The sequence below is a fragment of the Eubalaena glacialis genome, chromosome 8 (genome assembly GCF_028564815.1).
Source record: "Eubalaena glacialis isolate mEubGla1 chromosome 8, mEubGla1.1.hap2.+ XY, whole genome shotgun sequence".
NCBI lineage: Eukaryota > Metazoa > Chordata > Mammalia > Artiodactyla > Balaenidae > Eubalaena > Eubalaena glacialis.
Genome location: NC_083723.1, coordinates 69,840,142 through 69,854,549, shown reverse-complemented (window position 1 = coordinate 69,854,549; position 14,408 = coordinate 69,840,142). Strand labels below are relative to the sequence as shown.

The 14,408-nt window shown below is 38.2% G+C and overlaps 1 protein-coding gene across 1 annotated transcript in view; it reads left to right on the top strand.

Moving 5' to 3' along the window:
- Nucleotides 1-13,982, top strand: part of CASD1 (CAS1 domain containing 1) — a 68,159-nt gene extending 54,177 nt beyond the window's left edge. The window contains exon 18 of the mRNA XM_061197780.1: nt 12,720-13,982. Within this exon, the coding sequence (XP_061053763.1) occupies nt 12,720-12,986 (267 nt within the window). The 3' untranslated portion in view covers nt 12,987-13,982. The remainder of the gene's footprint in view (nt 1-12,719) is intronic.
- Nucleotides 13,983-14,408: the final 426 nt, after the last annotated feature.

Here is a 14,408-nt window from a genome sequence, read left to right as displayed (position 1 = left end):
TCCCTTTGATAGGAGGTGTGACTGATGTTGTGGTGACCAGAGCCTGCACTGGATATTGAGTGGGCCTCCTCTTTGCTCTGTGGTTGCTACAGCCCTGTTTGGGACAAGGTCTACTCCCTAGTTGTTGGGAGTAGAAGCCCCCAGATCCTTTTCTGACCTGCATTTCTGAGCTACAGTGCAAGATAGTCAGTATTGGAGCACTCCCACTGGGAGAGGAGCCACTGAGTTTTCCTCTGCGGCCGCTGGAGCTGTTCACCAGTGAATGTGCTCTGTTGTGTCACCTTTCACCTACTGTGCGGGCTCACAGAGTAAACTGTTGTTGGTGCTGCCCTTGGCCCCTCCTCAATGCTGGGAATACCATCAATCAGCCCTGGTGTCCCACAGGTGTTGTTTTCACAAGGCCACCAGTGCAGATTGACTGAAGTCAGGTCCCAGGACCACAGTACTCGCACATCTGAATCCACTGTGGGAGCTATGGAGGCAGTTCACACCCTGGCCCGGCCAAGCCCACACACACACACACACACACACACACACACACACGCGCGCACACGCACGCACACGCACACACACGCACACACACGCACACACACCCCCACAGCTGCTAAGGCCAGATACCTCCCAGCCACAGGACACCTGTCATCTGTTCAGATGTCCCGCAGGCACTGAATTTACAAAGCCGGCGGCAGAGGTGTAAATCCATGGCTCACACAGCCATGGGGAGAGATTTCAGCCCTGCTTCCTAAGTTGCATGGCCCCTGGGGCTCAGCTGTGGTTTCAGCCCCACCTCTGCATGTGGGCAACACAATGACATCTCCTCCCAGGGCCTGCCAAGGTGGCAGTTGGTGTGGGAGCCTGCCAAGGCAGCGGCGGCTGAGACACGCTCTCCTGGAGGCCAATGAGGTGAGGCAGGGGCCAGCACATGAGCTGCTATGGTGGCCCCATCCTTCACACACCACTTAACAATAGCCCTTTGTTTCTATGGCAGGCCCAAGCATCTTCCTCAAACACCCACTACTGCAGCCGTACCACACTCCAGCCCCTTCAGGCTGTCTCCGTGCAGCCAACCCCAGTCCTCTCCCCAGGTCTACCTCATTGTAGTTTTGATTTGCATTTCTCTAATTGTGATGTTAAGCATATTTTCATGTGCTTTTTGGCCATCTGTAAGTCTTCTTTGGAGAAACATCTATTTAGATCTTCTTCCCATTTTTTCATTGGGTCGTTTATGGGTGTGTTTTTTATTTTTATTGGAGTATATTTGATTTACAGTGTTGTGTTAGTTTCAGGGGTACAGCAAAGTGAATCAGTTATACGTATACATATATCCACTCTTTTTTAGATTCTTTTTCCATATAGGCCATTACAGAGTATTGAGTAGAGTTCCCTGTGCTATACAGTAGGTCCTTATCTATTTTATATATAGTAGTGTGTGTATGTCAACACCAATCTTCCAATTTATCCCTACGCCTCCCTTGCCCCTGGTAACTATAAGTTTGTTTTCTACATCTGTAACTCTATTTCTGTTTCGTAGATTAAGTTCATTTGTACCCTTTTTTTTAGATTCCACATATAAGCGATATCATATGATATTTGTCTTTCTCTTTCTGACTTACTTCACTCTGTATGACAGTCTCTAGGTCCATCCATGTTGCAGCAAGTGGCATTATTTCATTCTTTTTCATGGCTGAGTAATATTCCATTGTAGCCATGTACCACATCTTCTTTATCCATTCCTCTGTTGATGGACATTTAGGTTGCTTCCATGTCCTGCCTGTTCTAAATACTGCTGCAGTGAACCTTGGGGTGCATGTATCTTTTTGAATTATGGTTTTCTGCAGATATATGCCCAGGAGTGGGATTGCTGGATCATATGGTAGCCCTACTTTTAGTTTTTTAAGGAACCTTCATACCATTCTCCATAGTGGCTGTACCAGTTTACATTCCCACCAACAGTGTAGGAGGGTTCCCTTTTCTCCACACCCTTTCCAAGCATTTATTGTTTATAGATTTTTTGATGATGGTCATTCTGACCATTGTGAGGTGATACCTCATTGTAGTTTTGATTTCCATTTCTTTAATAATGAGTGATGTTGAGCATCTTTTCATGTGCTTTTTAGCCATCTGTATGTATTTTTTGGAGAAATGTGTATTTAGATCTTATGCCCATTTTTTTGATTGGATTGTTCGTTTTTTTGATATTGAGCTCCATGAGCTGTTTGTATATTTTGGAGATTAATCCCTTGTTGGTTGCTTCATTTGCAAATATTTTCTCCCATTCTGTCGGTTGTCTTTTTATTTTGTTTATGGTTTCCTTTGCTGTGCAAAAGCATTTAAGTTTCATTAGATCCCATTTGTTTATTTTTGTTTTTATTTTCATTACTCTAGGAGGTGGGTCAAAAAAGATCTTTGCTGCAATTATGTCAAAGAGTGTTCTCCCCTAAGAGGTTTATAGTATCTGGTCTTACATTTAGGTCTTTAATCTGTTTTGAGTTTATTTTTGTGTATGGTGTTAGGGAGTGTTCTAATTTCATTCTTTTACATGTAGCCATTCTGTTTTCCCAGCACCACTTATTGAAGAGGCTCTCTTTTCTCCATTGTATATTCTTGCCTCCTTTGTCATAGATTAGGTGACCGTAGGTACGTGGGTTTATCTCTGGACTGTCGATCCTGTTCCATTGATCTATATTTCTATTTTTGTGCCACTATCATACTGTTTTTTTTTATGGGACTTTTTTTTTTTTTTGGCTGCAATGTGTTTTTGTTGCTGCGCATGGGCTTTCTCTAGTTGTGGCGAGCGGGGGCCACTCTTTGTTGCGGTGCATCGGCTTCTTGTTGCGGTGTCTTCTCTTGTTGCAGAGCACAGGCTCTAGGCACACGTGCTTCAATAGTTGTGGCACGCAGGCTCAGTAGTTGTGGCGCACGGGCTTAGTTGCTCTGCAGCATGTGGGATCTTCCTGGACCAGGGCTCAAACCCATGTCCCCTGCATTGGCAGGCGGATTCTTAACCACTGCGCCACCAGGGAAGGCCTATCATACCGTTTTGATTACTGTAGCTTTGTAGTATAGTCTGAAGTCACAGAGCCTGATTCCTCCAGTTCCATTTTTCTTTTTCAAGATTGCTTTGGCTATTTGGGTTCTTTTGTGTTTCCATACAAATTGTAAAATTTGTTCTAATTCTGTGAAAAATGCCATTGGTAATTTGATAGGGATTGCATTGAATCTGTAGATTGCTTTGGGTAGTGTAGTCATTTTCACAATATCTATTCTTCCAATCCAAGAATATGGTATGTCTCTCCATCTGTTTGTGTCATCTTTGATTTCTTTCATCGGTATCTTAGAGTTTTCAAAGTACAGATCTTTTACCTCCTTGGGTAGGTTTATTTCTAGATATTTTATTCTTTTTGATGCAATGGTAAATGGGATTGTTTCCTTGATTTCTCTTTATGATCTTTCATTGTTAGTGTATAGGAATGCAAGAGATTTCTGTGTATTAATTTTGCATCCTGCAACTTTACCAGATTTATTGATGAGCTCTAGTAGTTTTCTGGTAGCATCTTTAGGTTTTTCTATGTATAGTATGTCATCTGCAGACAGTGACAGTTTTACTTCTTTTCCAATTTGGATTCCTTTTATTTCTTTTTCTTCTCTGATTGCCATAGCTAGGACTTCCAAAACTATGTTGAGTAATAGTGGTGAGAGTGGACATCCTTGTCTTATTCCTGATCTTAGAGGAAATTCTTTCAGTTTTTCACCATTGAGAATGATGTTGGCTGTGGGTTTGTCATATATGGCCTTTATTATGTTGAGGTAGGTTCCTTCTATGCTGACTTTCTGTAGAGTTTTTATCATAAATCAGTGTTAAATTTTGTCAGAAGCTTTTTCTGCATCTATTGAGATGATCATATGGTTTTTATTCCTAAGTTTGTTGATGTGGTGTATCACACTGATTTGCAGATATTGAAAAGTCTTTGCATCCCTGGGATAAATCCCACTTGATCATGGTGTATGATCCTTTTAACGTGTTGTTGCATTCTGTTTGCTAGTATTTTGTTGAGGATTTTTGTGTCTACGTTCATCAGTGATATTGGCCTGTAATTTTCTCTTTTTGTGATATCTTTTTCTGGTTTTGGTATCAGGGTGATGGTGGCCTCATAGATTGAGCTTGGGAGTGTACCTTCCTCTGTGATTTTTTGGAAGAGTTTTAGAAGGATAGATATTCAGTCTTCTCTAAATGTTTGCTAGAATTCTGTGAAGCCGTCTAGTCCTGGACTTCTGTTTGTTGGAAGATTTTTAATCACAGTTACATTTTCAGTGCTTGTGATTGGTCTGTTCATATTTTCTATTTCTTCCTGGTTCAGTCTTGGAAGGTTGTACCTTTCTAATAATTTTTCCATCTCTTCTAGGTTGTCCATTTTATTGATGTATATTTGCTTTTAGTAGTCTCTTATGATCCTTTGTATTTCTGTGGTGTCTGTTGTCATTTCTCCTTTTTCATTTCCAATTTTATTGATTTGAGTACTCTTCTGTTTTTTCTTGATGAGTCTGGCTAAAAGTTTATCAATTTTGTTTATCTTCTCAAAGAACCAGCTTTTACTTTCATTGATTTTTGCTGTTGTTTTCTTTGTCTCTATTTCATTTATTTCTGCTCTGATCTTTATGATTTCTTTCCTTCTACTAACTTTGGGTTTTGTTTGTTCTTCTTTCTCTGATTGCTTTAGGTGTAAGGTTAGGTTGTTTGAGATTTTTCTTGATTCTTGAGGTAAGACTGTATTGCTGTAAACGTTCCTCTTAGAACTGCTGCATCCCATAGGTTTTGGATCGTCTTGTTTCCGTTCTCATTTGTCTTTAGGTATTTTTTGATTTCCTCTTTGGTTTCTTCAGTGATCCATTGGTTATTTAGTAACATTCTTTAGCCTCCATGTGTTCGTGTTTTTTACAGTTTTTTTCCTATAACTGATTTCTAATTTCATAGCGGTGTGATCAGAAAAGGTGCTTGATATGACTTCAGTTTTCTTAAATTTACCAAGGCTTGATTTGTGACCCAGCATATGATCTATCCTGGAGAATGTTCCATGAGCACTTGAGAGGGAAGTGTATTCTGCTGCTTTCGGATGGAATGTTCTATAAATATCAATTACATTTATCTGGTCTAACGTGTCATTTAAGGTTTGTGTTTCCTTATTGATTTTCTGTTTGGATAATCTGTCCATTGGTGTAAGTGGGGTGTTAAAGTCCCTCACTATTATTGTGTTACTGTCGTTTTCCCCGTTTATGGCTGATAGCATTTGCCTTACATATTGAGGGGTCCTATATTGGGTACATATATATTTAGAATTGTTCTATCTTCTTCTTGGCTTGATTCCTTGATCATTATGTAGTGTCCTTCCTTGTCTCTTGTAACTGTCTTTAAAGTCTACTTTGATATGAGTATTGCTACTCCAGCTTTCTTTTGATTTCCATTTGCATGTCTTTTTCCATCCCCTTACTTTCAGTCTATATGTGTCCTTAGGTCTGAAGTGGGTCTCTTGTAGATAGCATATATATGGGTCTTGTTTTTGTAAGCATTCCACCACTCTACGTCTTTTGGTTGGAGCATTTAATCCATTTACATTTAAGGTAATTATTGATTTAATCCATTTACATTTAAGGTAATTATTGATATTGATATGTACATTCCTATTTCCATTTTCTTAATTGTTTTGGGTTTGTTTTTATTGGTCTTTTTTCTTCCCTTTCTCATTTTTTCTCTTCTCTTATGTTTCCTGCCTTGAGAAGCTCCTTTAGCATTTGTTGTAAAGCTGGTCTGGTGATGCTGAATTCTCTTAGCTTTTGCTTGTCTGTAAAGCTTTCGATTTCTCTGTCAAATCTGAATGAGGGCCTTGCTAGGTAGAGTATTCTTGGTTGTTGGTTTTTCCCTTTCATCATGTTAAATATATCATGCCACTCCCTTCTGGCCTGCAGGGTTTCTGCCGAAAAATCAGCTGATAACCTTATAGGGATGCCCTTGTATATTATTTATTGCTTTTTCTTTGTTGCTTTTAATATTTTTTCTTTGTATTTAATATTTGTTACTTTGATTAATATTTGTCTTGGAGTGTTCCCCCTTGGGTTTATCCTGTATGGGACTCTGTGCTTCCTGGACTTGGGTGACTGTTTCCTTTCCCATGTTAGGGAAGTCATTCTTTGTTTTTTGATATTGAGCTGTATGAGCTGGCTGTATATTTTGGAGATTAATCCCTTGTCAGTCACATTGCAAATATTTTCTCCAATTCTACAGGTTGTCTTTTCGTTTGGTGTATGGTTTCCTTTGCTGTGCAAAAGCATTTATTTAATTCAGTAATTACTTCCATTACTCTAGGAGACAGATCCAAAAAGATCTTGCTGTGATATATGTCAAACAGTGTCCTGCCTATATTTTCCACTAAGAATTTTATAGTATCCGGTCTTACATTTAGGTCTTTAATCCATTTTGGGTTTGTTTTTGTATATGATGTTAGAGAATGTTTTAATTTCATTCTTTTACATGTAGCTGTCCAGTTTTCCCAGCACCACTTATTGAAGAGACTGTCTTTTCTCCATTGTATATTCTTGCCTCCTTTGTTGTAGATTAATTTGCCATAGGTGTGTGGGTTTATTTCTGGGATTTTTATCCTGTTCCATTGATCTATATTTCTGTTTTTGTGCCAGTACCATATTGTTTTGATGACTGTAGCATTGTAGTATAGTCTGAAGTCAGGGATCCTGATTCCTCCAGCTCCATTTTCTTTCTCAAGATTGCTTTGGTTATTCGGGGTCCTTTGTGTTTCCATACAAACTTTAACATTTTTTTGTTCTAGATCTGCAAAAAATGCCATTGGTAACTTGATAGGTATTGCATCGAATCTAGATTACCTTGGGTAGTATAGGCATTTTAACAATATTCTTCTAATCCAAGAACACAGTATACCTTTCTATCTGTGTGTGTCATCTTCGATTCCTTTCATCAGCATCTTATAGTTTTCAAAATACAGATGTTTTGCCTCCCTAGGTTGGTTTATTCCTAGGTATTTTATTATTTTTGTTGCAGTAGTAAATGGGATAGTTTCCTTAATTTCTCTTTCTGATCTTTTGTTGTTAGAGCATAGGAATGCAAGAGATTTCTGTGTATTAATTTTGTATCCTGCAACTTTACTGAATTCATGGATGAGCTCTAGTAGTTTTCTGGTAGCATCTTTAGGATTTTCTATGTATACTATCATGTCCTCTCCAAACAGGGACAGCTTTACTTCTTTACCAATTTGGATCCCTTTATTTCTTTTTCTTCTCATTGCCATGGCTAGAATGTCCAAAACTATGTTGAATAAAAGTGCTGATAGTGGACAGCCTTTTCTTGTTTCTGATCTTACAGGAAATGCTTTCAGCTTTTCACTTTTGCGAATGATGTTAGCTGTGGTTTGTCATATATGGCCTTTATTATGTTGAGGTAGATTCCCTCTATGCCCCCTTTCTGGAGAGTTTTTAATCATAAATGGATGGTGAATTTTATCAAAAGCTGTTTCTGCACTTATTGAGACGATCATATGGTTTTTATTTTTCAATTTGTTAATGTGGTGTATCACACTGATTGATTTACGGATATCAAAGACTCCTCGCCTCCCTGAGCTAAATCCCAACCTGATCATGATTCTGTGATCCTTTTAATGTATTGTTGGATTTGATTTGGTAGTATTTTGTTGAGTATTTTTTTGTCTTTTTTCATCACTTGTGTGGGCCTGTAATTTTCTTTTTTGTGGTCTCTTTGTCTGGTTTTGGTATCAGGGTGATGGTAGCCTCATAGAATGAGTTTGGAAGTGTTCCTTCCTCTGCAATTTTTTGGAATAGTTTCAGAAGGATAGGTGTTAACTCTTCTCTAAATGTTTGCTAGAATTCTGTGAAGCCACCTGGTCCTGGACTTTTGTTTGTTGAGAGTTTTTAAATCACAGTTTCAATTTCAGTGCTTGTGATTGGTCTGTTCATATTTTCCATTTCTTCCTGGTTCAGTTTTAGGAAATTGTACCTTTCTAAGAATTTGTCCATTTCTTCTAGGTCGTCCATTTTATTGGCATATAGTTATTTGTAGTAGTCTCTTCTGATCTTTTGTATTTCTGTGATGTCCATTGTAACTTCTCCTTTCTCATTTCTAATTTTATGGATTTGAGCCCTCTCCCTTTTTTCTTGATGAGTCTAGCTAAAGGTTTATCAATTTTGTTTATCTTTTTAGTTTCATTGATTTTTTCTATTGTTTTCTTCATCTCTATTTCATTTATTTCTGCTCTGATCTTTATGATTTCTTTCTTTCTTCTAACTTTGGGTTTTGTTTTGTTCTTTCTCTAGTTGCTTCAAGTGTAAAGTTAGGTTGTTTGAGATTTTTCTTGTTTCCTGAGGTAAGATTGTATTCCTATAAACTTCCCTCTTAGAACTGCTTTTTCTGCCTCCCATAGGTTTTGGATTGTTGTGTTTTCATTTTTCATTTGCCTCTAGGTATTTATTTCCTCTTTGATTTCTTCAGTGATCCATTGGTTGTTTAGTACCATATTGTTTAGCCTCCACATGTTTGTGTTTTTTACAGCTTTTTTCCTGTAATTGATTTCTAATCTCATAGTGTTGTGGTCAGAAAAGATGCTTGATATGATTTCAATTTTTGTAAATTTCCCCAGGCTTGCTTGTGGTCCAGCATGTGATCTATGCTGGAGAATGCTCCATGTGCACTTGAAAAGAATGTATATTCTACTGCTCTTTCAATTGGAACACTCTATAAATAGCATTTAAGTCCTTCTGGGCTAATGTGTCATTTAAGGCCTGTGTTTCCTTATTGATTTTCTGTCTGGATGATCTGTCCATTGATGTAAGTGGGGTGTTAAAGTCTCCCACTATTATTGTGTTACTGTCAATTTCTCCTTTTATGTCTGTTAACGTTTGCTGTGTATATTGAGGTGCTCCTGTGTTGGGTGCATATGTATTTACAGTTGTTCTATCTTCTTCTTGGATTGATCCCTTTGATCATTCTGTAGTGTCCTTCTTTGTCTCTTGTAACAGTCTTTATTTTAAAGTCTGTTTTGTCTGATATGAGAATTGCTACTCCAGCTTTCTTTTGATTCCCATTTGTATGGAATACCTTTTTCCATCCCCTCACTTTCAGTTGTATGTGTCTCTAGGTCTGACATGGGTCTCTTGTAGACAGCATATATACTGGTCTTGTGTTTGTATCCATTCAGCCAATCTATGTCTTTGTTTGGAGCAATTACTCTGCTTACATTTAAGGTAATTATCAGTATGTATGTCCTTATTGCCATTATGTTTGTTGTTTTGGATTTGTTTTTGTAGGTCTTTTTTCTTCCTTTCCTCATTTGTTCTCTTGTGATTTGATGACTATTTTTATAGTGTTATGTTTGGATTTCTTTTTCTTATTTGTGTGTATATCTATTATGGCTTTTTGGTTTGTGGTTACCATGAGGTTTTGATATACCTGTCTATACATGTCTATACATGATTGTTTTAAGTTTCTGATATCTTAATATCAAATGCATTTCAAATATCCTGCATTACTTTCCTGTAGTTTCCTCCTCTCACAGTTACTGGTTTAGATATCATGTTCGTGTGTAGATGATTTCCTATGTTTCCTGTATGTTTGCCTTTACTGCTGAGCTTTCCCATTTCATAATGTTCTTGTTTTAGTTGTGGCCTTTTCTGCCTAGAGAAGTTCCTTTAGCATTTGTTGTAAAGCTGGTTTGGTGGTGCTGAATTCTTTTAGTTTTGCTTGTCTGGAGCTTTTGATTTCTCCATCTAATCTGAACGAGGGCCTTGCTTGGTAGAGTATTTTTCATTGTAGGTTTTTCCCTTTCATCACTTTATATTGTGCCACTCCCTTCTGGCCTACAGAGTTTCTGCTGAAAAATCAGCTGATACTCCTGTGGGGATTCTCTTGTATGTTATTTGTTGCTTTTTCCTTTTTTTTAAAAAATATTTTTTCATTATCTTTAATTTTTGTCAATTTGATTACTGTTGTCTCAGCATGTTCCTCCTTGGGTTAATCCTGTATGGGTCTGTGAATTTCCTGGACTTGGGTGACTGTTTCCTTTCCCATGTTTGGGAAGTTTTCAGCTATTATCTCTTCAAGTATTATCTCAGGTCCTTTCTCTCCCTCTTCTCCTTCTGGGACCCCTCTAATGCAAATGTTGGTGTGTTTGACATTGTCCCAGAGGTTTCTTAAACTGTACTCATTTTATTCTTTCTTCTTTATTTTGTTCCATGGCAATGATTTCCACCACTCTGTCTTCCAGCTCACTGATTCGTTCCTCTGCCTCATTTATTCTACTATTGATTCCTTCTAGTGTATTTTTCATTGCAGTTATTGTATTCTTCGATTCTGTTTGGTTGTTCTTTATACTTTCTAACTCTTTGCTAAAAACTTCTTGTAACTTCTCACTCTGTACATCATTCTTTTCCCAAGTTCTTGGATCGTCTTTACCATTATTACTCTGAACTCTTTCTTGGGTAGATTGGTTATTGCTACTTCACTTAGTTGTTGTTCTGGGATTTTTATCTTGTTCCTTCATCTGGAACATATTCCTTTGCCATCTCATTTTAATTTTCTATTTGTGTTTTTATATATGTTGTAGTTTAGTTATGTTTCTTGACCTTGGAGAAGTGGCCCTCTATAGGGGATGTCCTGTATGTCCCAGCAGTACACTCCCCTCTCGTCACCCAAGGGCCAGGGACCAGCTGGTCCCAGGGTAGTTCTGACCTGTTTTCGGACTCAGTTCCACAGGCTGCTGGATCATAGTTTTCTTGCTTCTGGTGTTTTCCCTCTGGTGGGTTAGTCCAGTCTAGATGCTTGTGCAGGCTTCCTGGGGGGGCGGGGCCAGTGCCTTCCCTTGGTGGGTGGAGCTGGGTCTTGGCCCTCTTGTGGGCAGGGCCATGTCAAGGGGCGTGTCTAGAGGTGGCTGTGGGCTCAAGAAGTCTTTAGGCAGCCTGGCTGCTGGTGGGTGGGTCTGTGTTCCTGCCCTTTTGGTTTTTGGCTTGAGGTGTCCCAGCCCTGGAGCTTATAGGCAGTTGGCTGTGACCAGGTCTCAGTCAAAGGACCCAAGATGTCTGCCTCTAGCCAAAGTTCACGTAGGTCCCCGCTATGCCTGCCACCAGCTTTTATGACCCCAGAGAGAGCCTCCACGGCCCCCCCCCACAGGAGACCTTCCAAGACGGGCAGGTAATTCTGGCCCAGGCTCCTGTGGAGTCTCTGCTTTTTCCCTGGGTCCTGGTGTGCGCCCTCCAAGAGTGAAGTCTCTGTTTCCCCCAATCCTGTGGAGCTCCTGCAGTCAAGCCCCACTGGCCTTCAAAGTCAATTGCTGTGGGTACTCCTCCTCCTGATGGTGAACCCCTAGGCATGGTGTGGAGCTCAGAGCTGTCACTCCTGTGGGAAAACTTCTGTGATATAATTATTCTCCAGTTTGTGGTTCTCCCACCCAGGTGGTATAGGACTTGATTATATCATGAGAGCGCCCCTCCTACTATCTCATGGTTTCTTCTTTATGTCTTTGGATACAGAATATCTTTTTTTGGAAGATTCCAGTCTTTTTTTTTTTTTTTTTTTAAAGGAATTCCTTTATTTTTATTTATTTATTTATTTATTTATTTATTTATTTATTTTTGGCTGTGTTGGGTCTTCGTTTCTGTGCGAGGGCTTTCTCTAGTTGCGGCAAGCAGGGGCCACTCTTCATCGCGGTGCGCCGGCCTCTCATTATCGCGGCCTCTCTTGTTGCGGAGCACAGGCTCCAGACGCGCAGGCTCAGTAGTTGTGGCTCATGGGCCTAGTTGCTCCGTGGCATGTGGGATCTTCCCAGACCAGGGCTCGAACCCGTGTCCGCTGCATTGGCAGGCAGATTCTCAACCACTGCGCCACCAGGGAAGCCCTCCAGTCTTTTTTTTAATTGATAGTTGTTCAGCAGTTAGTTGTGATTTTGATGTTCTCCTGAGAGCAAGGGCCTTCTGCTCTGCCATCTTGTCTCTGAATGTCCTATTTTTTAAGTCTCCTTTAAAAGAGAGATTGTATAGAATTTAGCATTCTTCATCATGTTGATATTTGTTGAAGTAGCTTAAGCATTTTCCTAATCTTTGATATTTTGAAGCAATGTGATGGTAGAACTACATTTGTAATCACAATCAAAAGTAGTAATTGTGTCCTCTAATATGTATACTCACATAGAAGTTGAAATACACTTTTGAAACATTCAAATGCAATTCAAGACATTTGTCTGGTGCAGAACAAACACGAGGACATCTTAAAAAACATGCCATTTCCCACTCATATATACATATACATAAGTATATTCACAGATATACATATGCAGTACAGACGTGTATACACACACACACACACACACACACACAGTAATTCTTTATTTGGAGTCTGAATACAAAAGTCCATATATCATTGCATGATATAGAAGACAGCTGACAAAGAAATGTTTTTAAAGTTAGAAGGTTCCTGCGGTTCATTTCTTGGGGACTTTGAAGCAGTGCTTCAGCAATTAGGAGTTCTGGACACTAGACTGCAATAGACTTTAAGGCCAACAGTGAAACATAATTAAATGGTTTTGGAAAAGCCTTCTGACATAATTATGCTATCATATGTTTAAATTAGGAAAATCTGTAATATATTTATGGACCCTCTGAACATATCTAACTTGACATATTTTTCCTTTCAGCTATTTATTTGCCAGTATCACATATGGCTGGCAGCAGACACAAGGGGTATCTTGGTACTCATACCTGGAAACCCTATGCTCAACATCATTGTCAGCACTTTCATATTTGTTTGTGTGGCACATGAAATTTCTCAGATCACTAATGATCTTGCACAGATTATTATTCCTAAAGATAACTCATCTCTGTTGAAAAGATTGGCATGTATAGCTGCATTTTTTTGTGGACTCCTCATCTTATCATCTGTTCAAGATAAATCAAGACATTAGGATACTAAAACCTTAAACTCTTCAGATTAACTTTGTGTCTACCTGGAGGAGAACAGCATCTATCTGAAGATACAAATGTATATGTAAATAAAAATTTGTGTGACAAGAAGATAGCTCAGTGACATCTGTTGAACATGTGTGGTTGTATATTTTGGAAATGTACATATATGATGTGAAATACTGAAGAAAATTGATGAAGCAGAGTGCATTGTATAGGACTGCATGTGAAAAGTCTTTTCTACTGGATCTGTATTTCCTTTTATAAGTGATTTTAAGTTAACATATGAAGGCAGGGAAATAATTACCTTTCCAGTAAAAAATACAGATAATTAGCTTAGTGACACCACTGAGTGTTTTGATACTTACTAAATTTGTGGTAATAAAAATGTATGCACCTATATTCATCATGGAACTTCCTATTTCATTGAAAACTTTCTTACTCAAGAAAGACTGCAGTATTGTTTTCTTATATGTGCAATGATGTGGAATGACAAACAGTATGTCTTCTGTGTTCATGTTCTGATTGTTATGTTTCCTGACATGAGTTTTCTTCCTAACTATGGTTTTCAGGTATATAAGTCTAAAATCTTTGTACACTTTGTCTCAAAGTGTTCTAGGCTCCATGACAGGGTTTTGTCATTGATACTGTTGTAGCTTTTTATAAAAAGGCCAAATTTTCTTTCTAGTCCAAACATTCACCTGTTTCCTTTCGTTAAGCTATACCAGTGTAATACCAGTTACCCTGTGGATCCATTGAATATGCTTTCCCCCATCTAATTAATTTTGTATATTATTTCCAATGTTTGGAAGCTCTTTATAACCATTTTGGTATTTCCTATTACTCCCTCCTATTTTTAAAAAAATAGTTATCAATCTAAACTTGTGCAGTGTAGTAAAGATTCAAGTTATGTTTGAGATGTATAACCATAAGTAGAATTTTAAGTAAACCGGTGACCTTGGGCAGTGTATGTTTTTGGTTTTGTTACAAGCTAATTGTTAGAGGTATAAATTTATTTATCTGTTGTACAGATTTGATTATAAATTTTAATGTTTGAAAGATTGCACTTGTTTGCTGTTACTGTGTATGGAGTAAAATATTTTTTGTTCATGGTATATGAAAATATGGAGTAATTTAAACAGTAAATAAACATTCTGTGGATGCTTATTTTTGTATTGTAAAGTATCAATTAAACTATGTTTTTTTTTAAAGCTGGATCCATTAATGATTGGTTCAAATGTCTAATTCATTTCCTCAGCTTAAATTTACTTTTTCAGTCTCTTAGCATATATGGGTAAGTCACTGTGATAGTTAAAGAATAATTTAGTTATCAGTGCTTCAGAGGATAATCTGCCTTTCTGCCCATGAGTTAAAATATTGTTTTATTCGTAATGTTACTTAAAGATTTTTTAAATTTATTTCTT